At 34.7% G+C, this 24,795-nt stretch overlaps 1 protein-coding gene across 1 annotated transcript; it reads left to right on the top strand.

Moving 5' to 3' along the window:
• Window positions 1-40: 40 nt before the first annotated feature.
• Window positions 41-24,039, top strand: TOP2A (DNA topoisomerase II alpha). The gene is made up of 35 exons (XM_010991789.3): window positions 41-199; window positions 1,060-1,215; window positions 1,433-1,523; window positions 1,825-1,888; window positions 3,016-3,161; window positions 3,347-3,444; window positions 3,707-3,919; window positions 4,388-4,561; window positions 4,748-4,849; window positions 4,954-5,091; window positions 6,155-6,293; window positions 7,303-7,460; window positions 7,766-7,891; window positions 8,210-8,320; window positions 8,465-8,570; window positions 8,660-8,769; window positions 9,025-9,117; window positions 9,553-9,667; window positions 9,772-9,893; window positions 11,093-11,241; window positions 13,012-13,243; window positions 13,441-13,575; window positions 13,689-13,889; window positions 14,063-14,258; window positions 15,566-15,657; window positions 15,759-15,923; window positions 16,161-16,244; window positions 17,100-17,282; window positions 17,596-17,686; window positions 20,584-20,736; window positions 20,990-21,113; window positions 21,222-21,265; window positions 21,675-21,815; window positions 22,277-22,476; window positions 22,953-24,039. Exons 1-35 carry the CDS (start codon window positions 179-181, stop codon window positions 23,079-23,081), a joined length of 4,602 nt encoding a protein of 1,533 aa, XP_010990091.1. The 5' UTR covers window positions 41-178; the 3' UTR covers window positions 23,082-24,039.
• Window positions 24,040-24,795: the final 756 nt, after the last annotated feature.

The following is a 24,795-nucleotide window of genomic DNA, read 5'->3' as shown; positions in this document are numbered from 1 at the left end:
AGCGCGTCAGAGATTGGCTTATCTGCTTTGGGCGGGCTAGCCGAAGGTTCAAACCGTAGTGGAAGCGCTCTCCTAACTGACGAGCGTCTGTGGAGAAGCGGCTTGCTCCGCGTTTGTTTCGAGAGTCCCGCCGGTTTAGTCGCTTGCAGGGTTCTCGAGTCCCTTCACGACCGTCACCATGGAGGTGTCGCCACTGCAGGTACAGCTCGCGGAAGGGACGCGTCGCGGAGCCTCGGCACGGCCTGGCATCTCTCTGGCTGCCCGTGAGAGGGGGGAGGGGCCTGGGCTGTGGTGAGGCCACCGCGGGCTCGACGCCGGGATTCGGCGTCGACCTGGGTTCCCTGGGCTCGGCGTGAAGAGGCTGAAACCCCTTTATGGTGCACATAGCGAAGTATTATCGGCTAAACTGACTTCTAGGTGTGGCCTTGCGTTTCACTTTCTAGAGATTCGATTGGTCCATCTGTGTGGTAATGGTCCGCGTGATGCTTTAAGCAGCACAGACTGATGCTTTCCTCTCCTCCCCTCCGACCGAAAACGGGATTGAACCTCCCTGACCTTAGAAGGTGGAGAGTTAGGCCCAAGGTTCCCACTGTGTAGCCGGCAGGCCCGAGGTGCTCAAAGTCTGTCCCTCCTGTGTTCAAAACGTTAACGTGCCCAAAGGATGGAATCCATAGCCTCCCTAGAGGCTGCCTCCCTAGAGGCTGCCGCCATAGAATCTGTTATGTGCCGGGGACATAGGAGGCACTCAGTAAATTTGGGCGGCGTAGATGAAAGAAGGGGGTGAATTCTACTGTTGGCATCTAATACATAAAAATATTTCCATGCGGGATACACTTGGCAAGGTAAAGTGTCTGTTTGAACTGACCCGGGAACCTGGCTGCAGTTAACTTAAATTGCCGTGTTGATACAAAAACGATGTCAACTCCACCGATGCCTGCTAGAAGGCTGTGATTTGTTACAGTATGCTTAAGCAGATCATCATGGTAGGTGTTTTGTTTATGATTTCTGATAAACCTGTGATTAAGAGTCGCTTTTCTTCAATTTTTAAAAAATTGCTAGCCTGTAAATGAAAATATGCAAGTCAACAAAGCAAAGAAAAATGAAGATGCTAAGAAAAGACTGTCTATTGAGAGAATCTATCAAAAGAAAACGCAATTGGAACATATTTTGCTCCGCCCAGACACCTACATTGGCTCTGTGGAATCAGTGACCCAGGTAAAACCAAGCTAATTAAATGCAGTTACTATGTAGTTAAGGTGTATACTTTTCCAGGCTAGTTTTCTATAGTTCATGTATTTTGAGTGTAGCTGGAACTGACCCAAGGTATCATACATATTGTCGTACTTAATCTAGAAGACTTTACAGTAATCATGATGATAAAGTAGAATAAATATACAGTAAAAGTAACCATATTTCTTTACCTTGTTTCTAGCAAATGTGGGTTTACGATGAAGATATTGGCATGAACTATAGGGAAGTCACTTTTGTTCCTGGTTTATACAAGATCTTTGATGAGATTCTGGGTAAGTGAATTTATTATAATGATCAACTGCTCAGATCCTTCCCAAGAAGTATCATTCCTAACAAACACTCTGTAGCCAGAACTATGATTTCAAATGATGGGTGATGTAGCAGTCTACTGGAATCTAGGAAGTTGAATTCTTTCCTACAAACAGGACTATGAATAAAAATTACTAAATTAACACCTCATTAATGTTACTCCTGTGCTGTTTGAGATATGTTCCTTTCTATATCTTAGGGTTAAAGAATGTTTTTAAAAATACTTTAATTTTTTTTACAAATGCATATTTTATTTTCTTTCAGTCAATGCTGCAGACAACAAACAAAGGGATCCAAAAATGTCTTGTATTAGAGTCACAATTGACCCGTAAGTCTCTTGCTTAGTCTTTAGTTTTTTATAGCTCATTATTACTGTTAGTTGCATTTACTTTGATTTATAATAAAGTTGGCTTTTTTTAAATAAAAGTTTGCAAAAGTGCAGAAAAGTAGAATGCTAAAATGAACAATACCTAAAATCTAGGTCCAGCAGTTATCGACACTTTGCCTTATTTGCTCCATCTCTATTTTTTCTGAATCATTTCAAAATAAATTACAGACATTATGACACTTCATCCAATAGTTGCTCTAAGTATTCTGGAGTCTGAACTTTTTCTCATGGTGCTATTCAAATAGTAAACCAGCAGGTGGTGATACAGAATAATTTGATCTAACATTTCTGCTTGTAGACGTCCCTTTGTGGGTACTCAGGGTGTTGCTTCACCTTTTTATTAGCCTGATCAGTTATAACATAAACTATACTTTAGGCTTCTTTGGGGAAATGTAAGTGTTAGTGATGTACTTAAATGCTCCTAAGGACTTGATATCATAGTCTTTAAAAAAATGTTAAGCTAGTTTTTAATTAGTCTCTTTTGTAGCTAATACTAAGTACTATTTGTAATAAGAACCATAGTGTGGTTATAACTAAAATATATTTTGAGAATTAACTTAAAATAACTAAGAGATAAGTAAGTACAAATAAATTTTTAGCATTTTATTGTAGCAGGGAAATTTACAATTGGTAATGCCCTTTCACATTTGTTTTGCAATATGCTTTGTCAGGTGGGAAATCTAAGGGAGCTGGGACAATAAAGGTGATCCTCTTAAAAGCAGTATAATAATATTGTTTCCAAATTTTGTCCTTTTCTTTCCATTGGGTATAAATCATTTCCCTTTGTTTATTCTATCATTTTAAAGTTTCATATTTTTTCAGTATTATCAGTGTCTGCTCAGGTGTTGGAAAAGGACTATTTTTTTTTCCTCTTGGCTCCTGTTTCAGGAGTGTCAGGAACTAAGTAAGCATGCTCAATTTCAGAAGGTATATATGAAAAAGAATTATAAAGAAATTGAAACTTGTGAATTCATGTATTTTAGAAATAATATTTAAATATAAAAAATATTAAGCACTTGTTTAATGTCTATTTTACAAAAAGAAAATTTTCAATCTTCTTTTCTTAGGGAAAACAATTTAATTAGTATATGGAACAATGGAAAAGGTATTCCTGTTGTTGAACACAAAGTCGAGAAGATGTATGTCCCAGCTCTCATCTTTGGACAGCTCCTAACTTCTAGTAACTATGATGATGAAGAAAAGAAAGTAACAGGTACAGTCCTGAGGAAAATAAAGATATTTGTTGCTGAAAAAAATACATCTTTTAAATGACTGTGGCACAAAGGTTAAAAGTATGGGAATAAATCTCTAAAACTGAATAGCAGTGCCAATGATTAAGAAATAAAGCTGTTAATGAGATAATAACAATTAAATAGTATTTTATATTTATTTGCCCAGGTGGTCGAAATGGCTATGGAGCCAAATTGTGTAACATATTTAGTACCAAATTTACTGTGGAAACAGCCAGTAGAGAATACAAGAAAATGTTCAAACAGGCAAGTAAATGGGTATCTTGTGCTTGATTATAAATTGTACTACAGCAATTTACAATGGCAGTATTGGTTTAATTTAACATCATTTATAAGCTATTTAAATCATGGGGAATTATTCATAAACATGTGTTAGGGATTTTGGTGGAGGGCTGGTGTTTTGGGTTTTGTTTTGTTTTGTTTTGTTTTAGGACTTATAAATTTGTGTTATTTAGTTCCAGTTTGTGAGATTACTTGAATTTATCTCTCCTCCATTCTGTTTCCATAGACGTGGATGAATAACATGGGGAAAGCTGGTGAGATGGAACTCAAGCCCTTTAATGGAGAAGATTATACATGTATTACCTTCCACCCTGATTTGTCTAAGTTTAAAATGCAAAGCCTAGACAAAGATATTGTTGCACTGATGGTTAGAAGAGCATATGATATTGCTGGATCTACTAAAGATGTCAAGGTCTTTCTCAATGGAAGTAAGCTTCCAGTAAGTATTTTCCTGGGTGTTCAGCAGTGAGGGTCTTTTTTATCATTGTCAGAGGCAAAGTTGATTTTTATTTCCTCCCATATTTTTCCTACCCCTTCTCAGATATGTTTCTGTAAAGAAGCCAGTATACCACATTTTTTTAGTTAGCTCATTTCAAGCTCACTAAAGTCTTTCTCAAAGAATCTCCTAAATAAATCCTTTTATGACCTTTAATAACCATTGTCTTGTGCCCATCAGTGAACACCATTTCATTAGTTTTGGAAAAAAATTTTTTTTTATTTTAATTTTTTAATTGAAGTATAATCAGTTAAAACCGTGTGTCAATTTCTGGTGTACAGCATAATGTTTCAGTCATACATTCACATACATATACTCATTTTCATATTCTAGTTTTGAAAAATTCTTATAGTCTACTTTTTAATTTACTTGAAAATATTTTTAATACCATTATTTTTAATTCCTGTATAGGTAAAAGGATTCCGAAGCTATGTAGATATGTATTTGAAGGATAAGGTAGATGAAACTGGCAATCCATTGAAAATTATCCATGAACAAGTAAACCACAGGTGGGAAGTGTGTTTAACAATGAGTGAAAAAGGCTTTCAGCAAATTAGCTTTGTCAACAGCATTGCTACTTCCAAGGTAATTTTATTTTTTAGTTATTAACCATGATTTATCTTTACATATAAATTTTGTTTTTAATATATAAAATGAATTTGAATATTTGGCTACCTTGGCATAAAGGAAGCTAAATTAGATTTTTTTTGTTTGATTATTATTATCATTTTGAGGATAATGAATTTACAGTTTGGTATTTTTCCTCATTAGGGTGGCAGACATGTTGATTATGTAGCTGATCAGATTGTGACTAAACTTGTTGATGTTGTGAAGAAGAAGAACAAAGGCGGTGTTGCAGTTAAAGCACATCAGGTATTATATTTTAGTGTTCTTTTGCTAAAGTCAAGGAAGAAGAGAAAGGCTATAAATAAAGCATGAGTAAGTTTTTAGTGATTTACTATCAATTTATACTGCAGGTAAAAAATCACATGTGGATCTTTGTGAATGCCTTAATTGAAAACCCAACCTTTGACTCCCAGACAAAAGAGAACATGACTTTACAAGTCAAGAGCTTTGGATCAACATGCCAGTTGAGTGAAAAATTCATCAAAGCTGTAAGTACTTAGAAGGAATAAAAACTAGAATCACTTTGTTTTATTTTCCATTGCCCTTCTCAGCTCTGCACAGAGATTCCTCCCACATGTCTTCTCACTTGGAAAAGGAAATAAAAGACTCTTACTCTTACCAAGTCTTACTAGGGCCTTGATTACCATGTGTATGCCATCTGTATTTACCTATTACGTATCACCAATTTAGATCACTTCTGAAGTTAGCCCATCTAACTACTTACTGAGCATTGAATGCCTAAAGTTGCTCCCAGTACACACATCCAAAACTGAATTAGTTCTCCATATTTACTGACCTCCGTGCAGGTAGCTCCCTCACTCCCAAAAAACAATACTATTTCCTATTTTAGTAAAAGACCCCAAACAACTGCTAGGTTGCATAAATCTAAGTCCAAATTCCTTAATTTGGCCTACAAGACCCTGCAATTTCCAACCTCATCTCAGTACCACTTTTCCTGTATTATCTAAGCTTCACTCCTACTGGCTTTAAATTACCCAAAAGCATAGTACTCCTCCTCTCCTTAGAGCTTTTTCACATTAGCTAATCCCTTTGCCTTAAATGCTTTTCACCTGGCTAATTGTTTTATGTCTTAAATGTCATATCCTTAGGAAAGCCTTTACTTTCTACTCCTTTTCCCAACTAAGTTTGTTCTAGTATAACACTAGACACACCTTATTATATGTAACATGCTTTTTTCAGTTCTCCATAATATTAATCATGCTGTAATTTCTCATTTTATTTATTTGTTGTATATTAAATTTCATGAGGACAAAGACCATGTCTAATTTGTTTTTAACCACTAGATCTTGTAGCTCAGTGCCTGGGACAATATAAACACATAGTCAGTAAATATTTATTGAGTGAATGAACCCAAAGGAACCAATTCCCTCAGTAGTAATAACCAGAGACAAAAAGATGTGCCACCCTCTATCCAGACATTTTTTTTCCTACTGCTATTCATCTTTGAATTATTTTAATTTTTATGGGCGCTCATTTGTATTCTAGATTTCTGACAGTCTTCTTCCCTAACATGAGTCTCCTCATTTTCAGGCAACGGGCTGTGGTATTGTAGAAAGCATACTAAACTGGGTGAAATTTAAGGCCCAGATCCAATTAAACAAGAAGTGTTCAGCTGTAAAACATAACAGAATCAAAGGAATTCCCAAACTTGATGATGCCAATGATGCAGGTATACATGTAATAAATAATAAAGTTTCCAAACTTTAAATCTTGTAGTTCAGTTATTTATTTTATTCATTAACAGCTTACTGTGGATGTTTTTCCCTTGGCATTTAATATTCAACAGAATATTTGTACTTTGTTAAAACTCAACCAGTACCTTGTTATTGAACGTTTGGATCATTTTCAATTTTTGGCTGTTATAAATAGTGTTGAGGTGATTATTTTGGGATTTAAAACAAGAATGTTTATATAGTGATCTATTACCTAATGTAGAGGAGGAAAAAGTCTTCTCAGCCTTCTTAGGTCTTTGGCTGTCTCTGAAAATTAAACTGACAAAGAAAGATTAACAGGAAAAAAGCATTTGAATTTATTTATATACTTCTTATGTGACACCAGAATCTTCATAGGGAAATGAATACCCAAGGAAACAGTTAAACCTAATAGTATTTCTGCTAGCTTTGGTGAAGAATGGAAAGCTGTGGAAAGATATGATAGGCTAAAGATTATGAGCTAAGTATAGTAAACTTGGAGAAACCTAGCAGGGCCTTTTCATTCAGATTCTTCTTTGTGTCCCTCAGCCTTGGATTAGAATGTTCCTTTCCTCGGGTTATAAGGAGGGCACCTCTTACCTAAAGGTTTTATGACCTGCTTCAGGGGAGGTCAGAGAGATCTTCCTGCTTCTACCATTTGCTCAAAACTCCCTCAGCTTAAAATATTCAATTTGGCCGTACTTTGGGGTAGCATGTTCTAAACCCCATCACCAACAAATATATTCAATTTAATATGATCAAATGAATGTTTCACAGCACTATAATTGTCATGAGAAATTAGTCTAAGAAACTAAGACTTTATTAACTTACAAACTTGAGTGAAAATATATGTCAAATTACTCAGCTCCATTTTACTCCTAAGCCAACTTGTTATGAATTATAAATTATATTTGTGTTTTATCACATGTCTGAGTCAGTATGTTTGAGGTTGAACTAAATGTACTAATAATAATTTGTTTATTTTAGGGGGCCGAAACTCAACCGAGTGTACACTTATCCTGACAGAGGGAGACTCAGCTAAAACTTTGGCTGTTTCAGGCCTTGGTGTGGTTGGAAGAGACAAATACGGGGTTTTTCCTCTTAGAGGAAAAATACTCAATGTTCGAGAAGCTTCTCATAAACAGGTAGAATATATAAAAACTATCTTTAGAATCTAAATCTAGTTTTATAATGCAGGACTTCATGCTTATATTTCATTCCCTTATTGGGCATTTTGAAATATATCTCAGACAGTTTGTTGTTATTTTAGGAAATTGGGTACATTGTAGCATATCTTAACATCTTTCTTCTAACTTACCAAAGTAGAGGCTAATCACTCAAAATACTGGAGTTCAAGATAACCCAAGCAATATATACTGCTGTATTTCTTTGTTCTTTTAAAATTTGTAAACAAAATATTACCTTTTTTTTTTCTATATGTCCATGTCAGATAATGGAAAATGCTGAAATTAACAATATAATCAAGATTGTGGGTCTTCAGTATAAGAAAAACTATGAAGATGAAGATTCATTGAAGACTCTACGTTATGGGAAGATAATGATTATGACAGATCAGGTCAGATTATCAAATATTTTAGATTGTTAAACTAAATTAAACTTTCATATCTTATTGTTGTATTGCTTTCCTGCCATGAAAGGAAATTACCTAACTTAGAGCTTTATTCATTATCTTTAATCCACATCTAATCAGGTATTATGCTTATGTTATATGTATATTATATATACACAGGTTAAGTGACTGAATTTTGATATTTAATAGCCTTTTTTTTAATCCCCATAGAAAGAATTTTGAGAAATTATCAATAGGTCAATTCTAATTTTTTTTGAGTTTCTAAGTAATTCTTTAGTGTTTTGGCTTTCCAAATATTTCTAGGACCAAGATGGTTCCCATATCAAAGGCTTGCTGATTAATTTTATCCACCACAACTGGCCCTCTCTTCTGCGACATCGTTTTCTGGAGGAATTTATCACTCCCATTGTAAAGGTATACTAATTTCTAAGATACCACAATGGATATTTTAAGGCTCTGCTCCTCAACCCTGGAAACACATATAACCCCAGTGATGTATGGTGGTATGCAGAGAACCCAGCACTATAGAAAGCCACAGTGGTGTGTTTTTTACTTCAGGTGTCTAAAAATAAGCAAGAAATGGCATTCTATAGCCTTCCTGAATTTGAAGAATGGAAGAGTTCTACACCAAATCATAAAAAATGGAAAGTCAAATATTACAAAGGTTTGTAATGAATCTCTTTTAGACCTCTCATTTTGTTATATACCACTGTGCGAGATTATATGGAGTAACTTGTATTCTTGGTTTTGTAGGTTTGGGCACCAGCACATCAAAAGAAGCTAAAGAATATTTCGCAGATATGAAAAGACATCGTATCCAATTCAAATATTCTGGTCCTGAAGATGATGCTGCAATCAGCCTGGTGAGTTTGAGTTGTATTTCATACATACCTTCTAGTTTTAGAAATCAGTGCTTTAAGCAATCATTTTAAACATGAAATTTTCATATAATAAAATGTTTTATAGATTAGAATGTTTTTAGTAGGCGTATCCCAGAGAAAGGAACCAGATATTTTAGAAAACTGAGTTTTTGTTGTTTATTTGTTAATTTTTTTATAGAAGAAACATTTTGGAATCTATTAAAACCAGTTGCATCTTTTTCATCTTCTAATTTATAGGCCTTTAGCAAAAAACAGATAGATGATCGAAAGGAATGGTTAACTCATTTCATGGAAGATAGAAGGCAACGAAAGTTACTTGGCCTTCCTGAGGTAAAAAAAATTAAAATATATCCCACAAAATGTATTATTTGCTGACCTTTTCAAATCAATATTATGGCAAATTAAAGTTACTGAATAGTTATTTCAGTTAAAAAGTTAATAATAGATAACTATATATAAATGCCCTTATTATTGTTTAGGCTTCTGCATAAATGTATTGGACCTGAAAGAAACTACAAAGTCAGTGCCCTTTTTTTCTAGTTATGCAGCAATTAAATTTGCTTTGTCTTTAAAACATAAAATACTTCCTCATAATTCTTTATTTTTGAGGGACTTCAGAATTATCGTAGAAATGATAATTCTAAGAAGTATATTTTATTTTGTATAAAGCATTGTTAAGACCAGTGGTTTTTGTTTTTTTGTTTTTGTTTTTGTTTGTTTTTTAATTTTAAACTAGATCATGTAATACTTTCTTTGGTTCCTCAGGATTACTTGTATGGGCAAACTACCACATATCTGACATACAATGACTTCATAAACAAGGAACTTATCCTGTTCTCAAATTCTGATAATGAGAGATCTATCCCATCTATGGTAGATGGTGAGTTCCAATTTATTAGCCTGTTTTTTATCATAAGATGGAAATCAATGCCCAGAAATGGTTAAATTGAGGATATTAATATTTACACTTCTTTCATTTTGAAGGTTTGAAACCAGGTCAGAGAAAGGTTTTGTTTACATGTTTCAAACGGAATGACAAGCGAGAGGTGAAAGTTGCCCAGCTAGCTGGATCAGTAGCTGAGATGTCCTCATATCATCATGGTGAGGTAAACACGTAATCTATGTTTCCAGACAGTATTATAGCAGAAATACCTGCGAAGTCAGTCTCTAAACAGTTGGTGAAAGTATAAGCTGGTGCATCCATGGTAGAGTTTGATGGAATCTATCAAACCATGAATGTGCTTACCTTTTGACATAACAAATCTATTTATAAAAATAATATTCCTATAAGGATACTATAGGATCTGCAAGGCTCTTTGTTCAAAGATCTTTATTAATGTTTATTATAACTTTGTTATGCTAAAATTTAGACGTGGAAAATATCCATCAACTGGGAAATTATTATAAATTGTGACACATCTGTGCATGGAATCAGTGATATAACTTAAGTAAATCTATATCTACTAACATGGAAGAATGTCCATGTTCTATTGTCAGGTGAGGGGGGAAAAGAGGCAGAAAAATACTTAAAGTATATGCTTTAGATTGTGAACTTTTGTTATCCCTGAGCATTGGAAAGGACAACTTTCCAATTTTTTGTATATATCTGAATTGACTTTATGCAAACATATATACATACTCCTTTTTTATTTTGTAACTGAAATTGCTTTTTTGTATTTATTATGTAAAACAGTTTTAAAGGATTAGTTGCCTATAAATTTCTAGTACTTTAAAGGTAATGATTGTCTTGCTTGTTGCTTTCAATCACAATATAGCAGGTACTTAGTAGATGTTCACATAGCAAACATTTGTTAAATGCTTACCATGTACCAAGGATACAAAGATAAATATCTTCTCTACCTTTAAGGTATAATCACAGTTCAACCAGAGGAACATAAACGCGCATGCACCCACACACACAACTACAGAATAAAGTGATACATGCTAGCATGTGCGCACACACACACACAACTATAGAATAAAGTGATACATGCTAGAATAGAAATGAGCAAAGTGTTGTAACACAAAGGAAGAAAGATTTCATTCTGCTGAGAGTGAAGAGAGAAGCTATGCCTCCAAGGTTGAATAGGACTTGCTAGAAATCATTGGAAGGCAAGAGCCCTGAATTTGGAGCCAAAAGTCTCAGGTTTAGGTACTACATCTGCCATGTATTTACCTGGGAAAAGTCAATAAACATCTATATTTCATAAAGCCTTATAGGGTTATGGTGAGGCATAATCATAATGATGGACGTGTTATTATTGAAAGCCCACAGGTTAGATTAATGAATCTTTTTTCCCCCTAGATGTCACTAATGATGACCATTATCAATTTGGCTCAGAATTTTGTGGGTAGCAATAATCTGAACCTCTTGCAGCCCATTGGTCAGTTTGGTACCAGGCTGCATGGTGGCAAGGATTCTGCTAGTCCTCGATACATCTTCACAATGCTCAGGTGTGTATGCTTCCAACTTTTAGTGAATTGCCATTTCTAATTTTGAAGTATTGTGAGATTTAGTTGACTAAAAATAGGAAAATTCAGTTAGTCAGAAAATGTGTTTTTGATACAGATGCTTGGATTATTAATTTTTCTAAAACTAGCTCAATTAAAGTAAAATTGTGTTACTCTTTGCAATGAGCAGAAAGTCAAAATTCTATTTCAGTTTGATAACTTAGCCTTTGTATCCCTTAGAAGTATTGTTTCCTTGCCAAACTATAAATGTTTTTACTCCCCTTTCTTATATTTTCTTTTTCTCCATATAGAGTTGTGGCTCTCAAGCAAAGTAGATTTTGCCCTTCAGGGGATATGTGGCAGTGTCTGGAGGCATTTTTGATTGTCATGACTAGGGGACCCATGCTACTGCCATCTAGTCGGCAGAGGTCAGGGATACTGCTAAACTCTGTAATGCGAAGGACAGCACCATCACAGCTAAGAACCATCTGACCCAAGGTGTCAGTAGTGCTGAGGTCAAGAAACCCTGCTGTAGAATTTGAGTCAGAGTAAAGAAGAGCTTGACTTTTCTTAAATACCACAAGTTGAAATTTTACTTCTTTATAAGTCTATGGAAAATACATTATGAATGGTCAGTTTTCAGGTGTCATCTTATTCAGCCTTTCAACAGCATAGGATACAGTTAATCAGTCCATCCTTGAAACTCTTCTTTCTTTATTTGTCCTCCAAGACACCAGACTATTGGTCTTCTCAGCCTCCAAATACTGGCCTGCCCCATGGCCCCTTCATCAGATCTCTTTCTACTAACCACACTCCTCTCCCATCCATGGATTATGTCTCATATATATATATACAGTCTCACAGCTCCAGCCCTGGCCTCTAAATTTTATGTCCAACTCTTCTCTCAATGTTTACTACTTGGATGTCTGATAAATATTTCAAAAAGTTCAAAACCACATCCTTAGTCTTCCTGTCTCAGTAAATGGAATGCTATCCTTCTAATTCTCAGACTAAAAACTTGGAGTTATCTTTAACTCCTTTTCTCTACACTTGCATCCAGTTCATCAGTAAATCCTATGGGCTCTGCACTGGGAAAATACTAAGCCACCTCATTCATTATATTCACATAGACTGTTATATTATAGTCTATCCTTCTTTCTTTTGGCAGCTAATTTTTAAAAATAGGTTATTTTGGTTCCTACTTCTTCAGAGAAAAAACTAAAGCCCTATTTTAGCAAACCAGACCCTGTATGATCTGTGCTCCCACTCCCCAGATCTTCTGATTCCATCTCATACTGTCTCTGCTCCAAACACATCTGGCCTCTATGCCTATATTCAAACATGCCAAGCACACTCCTTCAGGGCCTCTGACTTGCAATAAATACTCTTTCTTCAAACAGCCATGTGGCTCATTCTCTCAATTTCTCTGCTCAAATGTTATCCTGTCAGAAAGTGCTTACCATTTTTTAGCATCCCCTTAGTTAATCTTAGCTACCTTATTTTTCTATTTAGTATTTACCCCACCACCTGACAAAACATATATTCATTGGCTATCTCCCGTACTAGAATATCTCCCTTTACTGAGCTCCTTGAAGGCTAAGACTTTGTATCTTCAATGCCTGGCACTAGAAGTACTCAATAAATGGTAAATGAATATTAGCAAGTAAAGCCAAGGCAATTTTCACGTATACATCTGAGATAACACATGTTCTTTCCAGGAAAGTTGTGTCAAAGCCAGTATTTTTATAAAGTAACACTTTTTGTTTTCTTTAGCCCTTTGGCTCGGTTGTTATTTCCACCAAAAGATGATCACACATTGAAGTTTTTATATGATGACAACCAGCGTGTTGAGCCTGAATGGTACATTCCTATTATACCCATGGTGCTGATAAATGGTGCTGAAGGAATTGGTACTGGCTGGTCCTGCAAAATCCCCAACTTTGATGTTCGTGAGGTTGTGAATAACATCAGACTTTTGATGGATGGAGCGGAACCTTTGCCAATGGTAACTATTCTCTGGTACTAGAAACCTTTGTTTTCCTCTGATTTCAGTTCAGTAGATGATATGATGAAAGAGGACACAAATATAAAATTTATTTCATACTTTAATAATGTTAGATTTATTGTTTAATGCTGTTGTGATTTCTGTTTTTAGTATCACATTTAGAAAACATTCTTTTCTTTTTTAAAATATCAATTTAGCTTCCGAGTTACAAGAATTTCAAGGGTACTATTGAAGAGCTGGCTCCAAATCAATATGTGATTAGTGGTGAAGTAGCTATTCTTAATTCTACAACCATTGAAATCTCAGAACTTCCCATCAGAACATGGACCCAGGTAACTGTGGATTTCTTTTTTGTGATTGGGGAAGCACTTTCTGTACTAATGTTTGTTGAATATTCAGGAGCCAATGTTTCAGAAACTTACAGAAGAATTGTTTGTTTCTTTAGACATATAAAGAACAGGTTCTAGAACCCATGTTGAATGGCACTGAGAAGACGCCCCCTCTCATAACAGATTATAGGGAATACCATACAGACACCACTGTCAAGTTTGTTGTGAAGATGACTGAAGAAAAACTGGCAGAGGCAGAGAGAGCTGGACTACACAAAGTCTTCAAACTCCAAACTAGTCTCACATGCAACTCGATGGTATGTCTTATTTCATAAGAAATACATGTTTCCATTCACATTAAAGATTAATATCAGTTTTAAAAGGGTATCTTTGACTTTTACATTTTTAAAGAATAAAGTCATTTCTCTAAAACCATTAAAGTTTAGCCAGTTTATGAATTACTGGCTCTAATCTTGTTTTTCTTTTCTAGGTGCTTTTTGACCATGTAGGCTGTTTAAAGAAATATGACACAGCATTGGATATTCTAAGAGACTTCTTTGAACTCAGGCTTAAATATTATGGATTAAGAAAAGAATGGCTTCTAGGAATGCTTGGCGCTGAATCTGCTAAACTGAACAATCAGGCTCGCTTTATCTTAGAGAAAATAGATGGCAAAATCATCATTGGTATGTTTTTGGAACAAAAATTGCCTGGACTAAAATCATGCCTAACTTCCTTTAAACATTTTTGGTGAGAGTAATGATGGGGAGAGAGGGCAAAATCCATTTAGTTCTGCTGATTACATATACAAGCATTTCTTCCAGATACCTAATTAAGCATTTATAGTTTGAAAGAGAGAGTTTTTCCTAGATTGAGCATCTTGAGAAATCAAGATTTAGTTAACATTTAGACAGGAAGAGAATAGAAGGCTAGAAGAGGTCCCCGTATAAACTGATAAAGAGCAGAGTTAAGTCTGATAGAAAAGCAAAAAAAGGAAGGAGGATTTTAAACGGCTTGTAAGTAAACTGTATATTCAAGACCAAAAGAGTCACGTCTTAAGGAATTTTTTAAAGACATTCTAGAAGCAACTAAATCAAAGTTTAACCAGGAAGAAAACAGTTTTGACTAAAGCTGGAAGGTTAAAAGAAATAGCTCAATTCTAGCCAGGGCTAACTAGGAAAGCCAGGTAACCAAGTTACTGGTGATCGCAGGATAATTTTCTGATGGTTCACAAAAATGTTTAACTTAGTAGATACATGTTCATTGTCATGAATATTTTAAAATACAATAACAATGACATATCGGTCCCCTAATTTCACAGATATTATTGCTTAAGACAAAACTGAAATGAGTAATATTGGATATGACTGAAAGAAAAATAACAAGTAAAGATTATATTCAGTTGAGTGAAATTTAGGAAGTACTAGGGGCTATCCAGTCTTCTTAAGGAGTAAATATAAAGGGCCTAAAAGTGTGACCTATATCAAGTTAACTGATGAAAGGTGGTACTCGGAACCTCACTCTTGTATAGCTAGTAACTTAGTATTCCTCAAAGTCTAATAAATTGGCTACAGTAGACATTAGTAGAGGCGTACTATAGGGAAAAGAGAAGAAATGCATCATAGGGGACCATAATCAAAAAAAATCAGTGTTTGGATGGGTGGCACTAAAAACTTGCCCACTCAGGTGTTGAAATTAAAAGACAGGGAGTATAACTGAGGTCAATATTTATCAGAAATAAAGGTTTTGATTATTTTCTGTTAAGAGTTAGGATTAGATCACAATCTCATATATGACTTGGCTGCCCCCTTGTGGTAATTTCCATTTGTCAGTGGTTTAGGGAGAAGACTTGGCTATCCACTAGGATATATAAATTTATGCAAGAAGAGAGTTTAATTTTCAGTTTTAATCTTTGACTTAATATGGTAAAACCTTGTCCCTTTCCTAAAATATTGCTTAAAACCATTATCTCTGTTCACATGTGTTTAAACAGAAAATAAGCCTAAGAAAGAATTAATTAAAGTTCTGATTCAGAGGGGATATGATTCGGATCCTGTGAAGGCTTGGAAAGAAGCCCAACAAAAGGTGATTTCTTAGTTAGCATTTTCTGCATTATTAAAGAATGTACAATCTAATGTCTATGTTTCACATTTCCTATTAAAGCTACATTTTAATCCCTCCTTTAGGTTTCAGATGAAGAAGAAAATGAAGAGAGTGACAATGAAAAGGAAACTGAGAAGAGTGACTCTGTAGCAGATTCTGGACCAACCTTCAACTACCTTCTTGATATGCCTCTTTGGTATCTAACCAAGGAAAAGAAAGATGAACTGTGCAAACTAAGAAATGAAAAAGTGAGTTGTTGATGGATAGTATGTGTTGCTTAGTTGTATTCTAATGGTGAAAGTAAAAACTTAATTCTGTGCTTCATGAAAATCCTGTTTATGAACATAAGTTAACTTTTTTTATTTTTATTTTTTTTAACATTTTTTATTGATTTATAATCATTTTACAATGTTGTGTCAAATTCCAGTGTAGAGCACAATTTTTCAGTTATAAGTTAACTTTAATTTTCTGACTATCTTGTGAAGGAGCAAGAGCTGGAAACATTAAAGAGAAAGAGTCCATCAGATTTGTGGAAAGAAGACTTGGCTGCTTTTATTGAAGAGCTGGAGGTGTGTAGTTTATAATGCCCATGTTAGAATTTTTATTAGTGAAATAATGTATTCTAGCAGTATATCTCTTTGTCAAGAAATTTCACAATTGGCGATAGGAAGAATATAGGAGGCATGAGGAAACATTCCAAGATAACACATAAAATAACAGATTGTTTGAAACTAGTTGGAATAAAGTAAATGATGCCAAGAAACATACTCTCTAGAAGTTTTTAGACAAAAGAGGGGAAGGGGCAGGAGTTGATTTTTGACCTGCTGGGACTGAGAAGATAAAGAGAATTTAAATGTGGAAGAACATCAACCCAGTCCCCCAAATAAACCTAAAAAGACAATTTACCCTCAGGGTACTCAGTAGTTTCAGGAGATCTTTTGTTACTACAATTGCTAATGTGGTTTGTTTTCCAACATTCTAAGAAAAAATATTTCCTAAATTAAGCTAAAAGGCTTAACAGGCAGATTTATATTATTGCACTTCAGTATGGATGTCTAACTTGTAATCAGTTGATTGGCTAATGTACATTACTGGAATCACACCCTTTCTTATTTCTTGAGTTTACAGATATATATACCTGTATGTATGTATTTTATCCTTCACCCAGTTTCCCCCTTTTTATCCTCAAATGTAGAACCAAATCTTCTGTCTCAGCACACTTTTCAAAGTGTGCCTTAATTATATCTTCACTATTATTGGTGGTATACTTAGTTATAGAACAGCTTGTCACAAATTTACCTTAAGATGTAACAAACAGATATCAGTTTAACTGTTGCCTTTTATTCTGTCCCTATAAAGTAGAATAAATGCTGTAATGTCTTTGTTAGCTTGTAAGTTTGCTTTCTTATATCAACATTTTGTAGGCTGTTGAAGCAAAGGAAAAACAAGATGAACAAATAGGACTTCCTGGGAAAGGGGCGAAGGCAAAGGGAAAAAAAACACAAATGGCTGAAGTTTTGCCTTCTCCATGTGGAAAAAGAGTCATCCCCCAAGTGACCATAGAGATGAAAGCAGAGGCAGAAAAGAAAATCAAAAAGAAAATTAAGGTAATGCTCTTGAAAATGTTATACATAAAATACTTTAAGCATTTTCCCACTTAAAATTGAACAGATTACAAAATTTCTAATCCTATAGTTTGGAATTTATCAACTAATCATAACATTCCATTCTTATGAGGCTGATTTTTTTTAATGTTTAAGTATCTTGAAAAAGTCATGCCTGTACCTTTATTCAGAGCTCCTAACCAAAACACAAAGAAAAAAAAAATCACTCTAACCAGATAAATATTTGTATATTTGACCTTGTATTGTTTCAAATAAGTTGGCAGAATGTGACCATTTTTGTCTTGCTATCTTTTAGAATGAAAATACTGAAGGAAACTCTCAAGAGGATGGGATGGAAGTAGAAAGCCTAAAACAGAGATTGGAGAAGAAACAGAAAAGAGAACCAGGTATTAAAACATTTTAAGGAAAATGGTATAGAGTTTGTTAGCTAGTACATTCCTTAAAACATTTTAAGGAAAATGGTATAGAGTTTGTTAGCTAGTACATTCCACATAGATGTTCAGTAAGTTCTTAATGAGTAACATGAATAAGAGCTATGTCTGAAGTATACTTGAACCTCCCTAATAATGTCCTTGGGATTTGATTTATTTCAGAAGAGATTATTTTTTAATGAAGTACTTCCTGTTGGGATCTAAAGAAAATGCTCAGTTTATTAGATATCACTTACTAGCTAGTTATGAGGTTCTAATATATAATATATTCATATATAAAGTTTCTTGAGGACAGTGACCACATCTTAGTCATGTTTGTATTACCCCTAGAGTTCAACACCATACCTGGGATATACTTAACAGTCATTCAGTAAATAAAATAGAAGTAGCAATTATGTTAACCATTTGATTATGCCTTTACTGAGTATCTACTTTTTTTAACTTCATTGAGACATTCACATACCAAATTCACCCATGTAAAGTGTACCATTCATTGGTTTTGGTATACGCATAGTTTTAGAACAATTTCTTGCCATGGAAAGAAACACTGTACCTATTAATGGTCAATTCTCCATTTCCTAACAGCTCCCTCTCCCTCTGGGCAACCACTAATCTACTTTCTGTCTCTAAATTCACCTATTCTAGACGTTTCATATGAATGAAATCCTAATGTGTGAGAGCTTTGGTGGCTGGCTTTTTTCATATTTAACACAGCGTTTTCAAGGGTCATCCATGTAGTAACATGTATCAATACTTCATTCTTTTTTGTTGCCAAATAGTATTTCATCGTATGAATATACCACATTCTATTTATTCATCAACTGATAGGTATTTAGGTTGTTTCCACTTTGGGGCTTTTATATTTCTTTAGAGAAATGTCTGTTCAGATCCTTTTCCCATTTTTTAATTGAGTTATTTGTCTTATTGTTCAGTTACTTGTAAGAGTTCTTTATGTATTCTAGATACCAATCCCTTATCAGATATACGATTCTCAAATATTTTCTGCCAGTCTGTGTACTAATTTTTTTAAGTTTCTTTGGTTAGTTTCTTTTCCTTTTCATTTTCTTGATGCTGTCCTTTGAAGCACAAGTTTTTAATTTTGATGAAGTCTAATTTGTCTTTTTTTTCCTTTTTGTTGCTCATATTTTTCATGTCATATCTGATCTTTTATCCAAATCCAAGGTTATGAAGACTTATCCCTATATTTTCTTCTAAGAGTTTTAATTCTTACATTTAGGTAATTTTGAATTAATTTTGTATATGGCATAAGGAAGAAGTCCAACTTAATTCTTTTGCATGTAGATATTCAATTGTTCCAGCACCATGTATTGGAAAAACTTCTTTCCCCATTGAATTGTCTTCACCCTTGCCAAAAATCCATTGCCCATAAATATTAAGGTTTATTTATAGATTCTATCTGCTTTTGATAGATAATGAGTGCTTAGTTCTATGGGGAATACAAAGATGAATAAAACAAATGGCAACATCTTAGTATTAAAAAGAAGTAATAAAAGTATGCTGTCTATGCCATGTGCAAGAAAGTGACCTTATAATACCACACATGTTTAACTTTAAACTTAGCTAGCAATCATTTAGCATATAAAATCAATCAATCAAGTAAGTATTTTGAGCATTCATAGTCCCATCACTATCTCATATATTGTGAGGACAAAAAAAGTGGGAGAGCATGGCATTTACGTTCAAGAGGTTTATCAAGAAAGAATGGTAAAGATGTACATACTAGTCATTATCATGTTTTAGAAAAAGATGAGATGAGTGTGGGTACATGTGGATTATAGAGGCTTTGAGAAAGAGGTAAAAACTTGGGTTAGAGTCTCGAAGATGGGGTCAGATTTAGGTATTCTAGACTGGGAGAAGGAAAATGGGCATAATATGCATGGGGCAGTGAGAAGGCCCCCTTGACGGGGGGAGTTTACATTGGAAAATAGTAGAAAATAGTTAAACCAGATTATGGAGAGCTAGAAAACCTGGTTGTTGGAGGTAGATAGATAAGATTAGATTCTATACGGAAATAATGAAATAGATAGGTATACTCACAAGGATATGAAGGAAGGACTATGTCAGACCAACAAGGAGATTGCCCTTCTTAACTTCATGGGATGAGATGAGGGAAATAAATAGCAAAGGATGTGTATGAGAGACACTTGGGGAAAAGAATTGACACTACTTAGTGACTTTAAACTTCCTTACTCAGCCGTTAAATTCCCCTAGCCATTTTTTCCATTCTTTTCCTTTTGAATTGTCTCCCTTGCCTTGACTTCAGCAATGAACTTTTGTTGATCTTGCATCTATTCTTGTGCCTTTCTCATCTCCACATTGCAGCTTGAGAGAACTCTTTAAAATGCAAATCTAGCCATATTGTTTCCCTGTTAAGCAAAATCCTTAACAAGACCAGCTACTCTTCTCTGACTTGTTTTTCAGCTGTAATGGATTTCTCTCAGTTTCCTAAATGCACTATGTTTTCTCACAGGACTTTGTACATGTTATTTCCTGAACTGGAATGTTTTCATCATCCACCTCCCTTCAACTACTTAACTCTTAATTAACCTTCAGATCTCAGCTCAAGCATCTCTTTCTTGGAAAAGCCTCTTACTTATAAACATATACATACATACTGCATATCCTATGAAAACACACTATATTTATTTATGGGATTAGATGACCAACCTCTAGGCTCCATAGAAAGAGGGACTATGTTCATTTCTGTGCACCACTGTATTCCCAGTACTAGCACAGAGCTCAGTAAATATTTGAAGAATGAATGGATGATAGCTGGAGAAAAGTGAGTCTAAGAATACGTAAATGTGGGTTGATTCCTATCTCCCTTTCAGGTACCAAGACAAAGAAACAAACTACATTGCCATTTAAACCAATCAAGAAAGCAAAGAAGAGAAACCCTTGGTCTGATTCAGAATCAGATATGAGCAGTAATGAAAGTAACTTTGATGTCCCTCCACGAGAAAAAGAGCCACGGAGAGCAGCAGGTAAGGAAAGCTAAAGAACACGCTGCAGGTGCTGAAAGATTTGAAGGCTCGCTGTATTTCAGGGCACTTAATCCCAGAAGTTGTTATATCTTGGAGCAGTAATTATATTAAATTTTTAAGAAACTAAAATATCTTTTAGAAGATTAAACTGAAGATTAAATCTTCACAAAATATTGTATTAATCTGTAAATTAAATATTTCTGTTATCCTCTTTGATTCTTTGTATATTTCTTTGTATATATTTCTTTAATAGCAAAAACCAAATTCACAATGGATTTGGATTCAGATGAAGATTGCTCAGATTTTGATGAAAAAACTCAAGATGAAGATTTTGTCCCATCAGATGCTAGTTCACTTAAGACCAAAACTTCCCCAAAGTAAGTATCCTCTTACTTTATCGTGATTGTTTTTAATAGTTGGTGATATATTCTTTGTTGTTTGACATATTTAGAATTGGTTGTCAGGATGTTATTTTTTTATTTTAGACATACTAACAAAGAACTGAAGCCACAGAGAAGTGCCAAGTCAGGTATGTATACAAGTAAAAACAGTGAGACATCTGCTTTACTGGAGCAGTTAGGTCCACATGGCTTCTCATCTGGACTACATTCTCCAAGTCCTGCCTTTGAAAATAAATGTGGGGTCTTGCTAGCATTACCTTGATGTTGTTCTTTAGGTTTAGTTTTGTAGATAGATAGGTTCTGTATTTAATATACTAGAAGTAATCGTGTGCTTGCCAGGTACTACGCTAAAGATTAAAAAAAAGTGTTTTTGCTGATGGAGAATCCAGAAATTAGAACAAATATTATGAAAGTGTGCCTAAATATTCCAGAAAAGTCACAGCCTTGGTGTTTAAATAGGAACTCAGAGCAGGGACAAAAGCAGTAAACAAATTTTCACATACTGCTTGTATGTACTATTTTCCTTTCCACATGAAGTAACGGACCTTGATGCTGATGTTGCCGAGGATAATGTAGCACCTTCTCCAAGCTCTCCTGCTGCTGATTTCCCAGCTGTAACTGAAACTATAAACCCCGTTTCTAAAAAGAATGTGACAGTGAAGAAGACGGCAGCAAAAAGTGAGCCTAAATCTTTGAGATGGGTTAATATTGGGATTAACTGACTGGCTGCCGCAAGCCAGTTTCAATTTTTTATTCCCCAAATTTACTATTGATATTAATATTAAGCCTTTTCAAATGAAAACAAATCTTTAGATCTTTATAATGAAAGTTGCTAGTCAAAAGGTTTAAAAATCAGCATGTTTCTCAAAATGTCAGGTGTTATCTCTTGGTTCATTTCTATGGCGGGGATAGGACTTACAGTTACAGATGTTTAACATAAGGTATATATATGCCTACAAAAAATTGGATGCTTAAGAATATTTTGATTCTCTAATGTATTTTCATCTCTTAGTTTGTCTTTTCCTAGCCTGTCTTTTCCTATGTTAAATGTAAACAGTCAACAGGTTGCTAAAGAAAGCAGCACTGTGCGAGCAATTTGTCTAAGAGTGGCCATGATGAATGCCTGTGTTGACTTGCAGGTCAGTCTTCCACCTCCACTACAGGTGCCAAAAAAAGGGCTGCACCTAAAGGAACCAAAAAAGATCCAGACATGGATTCTGATGTCTCTAAAAAGCCTAATCCCCCCAAAACCAAAGGTCGCCGCAAAAGGAAGCCTTCCACTTCTGATGATTCTGATTCTAATTTTGAGAAAATGATTTCTAAAGCAGTCACAAGCAAGGTATTTATCCTACTCTGTCCTTTTGCTGTGGTTGTTTTGAAACTCATAACCAAGCTTTGCTGTTAATTTGGCACATTTTTAAGAAAATAAATTTAAATCCCAGACTCCATTAGCCTTTTATTCTATGTAGTTTAGTTGTAAAAAAGTTAAATATACCACTAGTCAATGAGAGAGTTGCCCTAGGTCTTATTTCTTACTACTTATTAGAAAGGTGAAAAACTCCTTGAGTTATAGTCTACTGATACATATTTTTTGTTTGTTTTTGTGTGTACAGTGTGTTGAGTCTTTTTGGGGGGATGGTGGGTAATTAGGTTTCTTTATTTTTTAGTTTTTTTTTTTTTCAGTGGAGGTAATAGAAATTGAACCTAGGACCTCAGGCATGCTAAGAATGAGCTCCCTCTCTCTTGATATGTTTTTTGCATTGAAATTCTGCTGTCTGGTTGATACTGTGCAAATTATGGGCTTTTCTTCTTTAGAAATCCAAGGAGGAGAGCGATGAGTTCCATGTGGACTTAGACTCAGCTGTGGCTTCTCGGGCAAAATCTGGAAGGACAAAGAAACCTATAAAGTACCTCGAAGAATCAGATGAAGATGACCTGTTTTAAAATGTGAGGTGATTATTTTAAGAAATGGTCTTATTGAGCCCAAGACTGGTTTTAAAGTTACCTGAATCTCTTAATTTCCTCCCCCGTGAATTTAGTTTGGGGAAGGTAGTTTTAATTCAGAACCATCAAGATGAAGTATGTAGAACCCAAGTAAGTGTCCCTTATCTTTTTATAATACCATCTTTAAGTAATGACCATCTTGTGGGCATTGTTTTCTTCTCTGCTTTATATATGTACTGAGTCTGTTTTTTGTCTTTTAAATCTGATTTTAAGTTCTTCTGGACTTTAGAGATAGTTTGTGGTCACTTCAGCAAAATGTAGTTTGACCACTGATTAAGCTAAAATTAGAGGACTTTGACATAAAAGTGTCTACTCTGCCTTTCAGTAAATGAGATAGAACATGATTAATTCCATTTTATATTAGTTTTATAGGTAATTTCCATCAGCTAAAACTTTATAGTTCCAGTACCAAATATTTCTCGCTCAGCCTTTTATGTGCTGAATTTTTGTTTAAGCAGTGAAAAATTGTTCATATTCTTCTGAATATTAGCAGATGCTGAAGAAAAACACCCTGGCTGTGTCTGTATAACTTCAACACAGTCAAAAAAGAATGAAAAAAATTAGACTGTAAATTATGATTATCTTCAACTCTTGACTTGTCGACAACCCTCTGGCTGCTTCTGAATCTCCCAAAGAACAAATTTTGGGGGGCACCAGATTGCAGAAGATTGGGGGACAACATTCAAAGATCTTATGTATTATATGGATGCCATACTCAGCAGTAAGCTGTTTAATCTCATAATTTTCAACTTGTAAGCTTTTTAAGCTCTTCCTTCATTTGTTACATGTGTGTGATTTGAATGGTGTTATCAATGTTTTTGTAAATATTTACTATGTTTTTCTATTTAGCTTAATTCCAACAGTTTTGTACTTTAATAAAATGTTGTAAACATTGCAACTCATGATTGACCTTTTCCTTACTCTAAAATATATATCCCTCTTCTCTATTCACTGTAAAATAGTTTTGTGAGAACTATCCTGATCATTTTGTGATGTGCCTGACGGCTTCTGGCCCTGGTGATAGATCTGAGAGAGAGGCACCATGACCTAACTGGGGGCAACCAGGTTTTTTCCTGGGCTTTTAAACATGGGTACTAAATTCACCTCTTCCGCACAGTAAATACATCTATGTATGGCCATACATCAGTAAATAGTTTTTAAATATAAACATTTCTTTTTTTTTAAACATCTCTTTTTTAATGATTCCCTACTTTACATTTTTGATAACCTAGTCAAGTACTTCATCAGTAAATTATGTTGGCAACTGGCTAGTCATTTAGAAAAAAATAAGATGTGAAGAAGGGGGGTTGGAATTTTTTCTAACACAAAAGTTTAAGTTCAAACAGACAATTTAAATGTCAAAAACAAAACTTTGAAAGTAGAAGAAAAGCAGTTTTGAGTTATGAAGGACTGTGCTAAACATATCCGCAGTGTCAGTGTTGACAGAGGCATGGAAGAATGAGCCCTTTGATCAGAACCTTGACAAAAAGGTCAAGCTCTTGGTCCCCGCAATTCTTACTTCAAGAAATTTAGTTTAAAAATTTTTTAGTTCAAGAGAAGATTTGGACATGTGCAAAAAGCTATGTAAACATGTAAACACGTACAAATTTGAGTTCACGTGACACAAGAAAAATCAGTATCCTGCTTACAACAT

Source organism: Camelus dromedarius, chromosome 16, assembly GCF_036321535.1.
Source record: "Camelus dromedarius isolate mCamDro1 chromosome 16, mCamDro1.pat, whole genome shotgun sequence".
In the NCBI taxonomy this organism is placed as follows: Eukaryota; Metazoa; Chordata; class Mammalia; order Artiodactyla; family Camelidae; genus Camelus; species Camelus dromedarius.
The sequence above is the reverse complement of the archived record's forward strand: the minus strand, read 5'-3'. Positions and strand labels throughout refer to the sequence as shown.

Excerpts from the sequence above, each read along its gene's own strand:
- TOP2A (XM_010991789.3), top strand. The coding sequence starts at position 179 with ATGGAGGTGTCGCCACTGCAG. Across the intron at positions 1,524-1,824 it reads GATCTTTGATGAGATTCTGG|TCAATGCTGCAGACAACAAA; the intron begins GTAAGTGAATTT and ends ATTTTCTTTCAG. Across the intron at positions 13,244-13,440 it reads GAGCGGAACCTTTGCCAATG|CTTCCGAGTTACAAGAATTT; the intron begins GTAACTATTCTC and ends ATATCAATTTAG.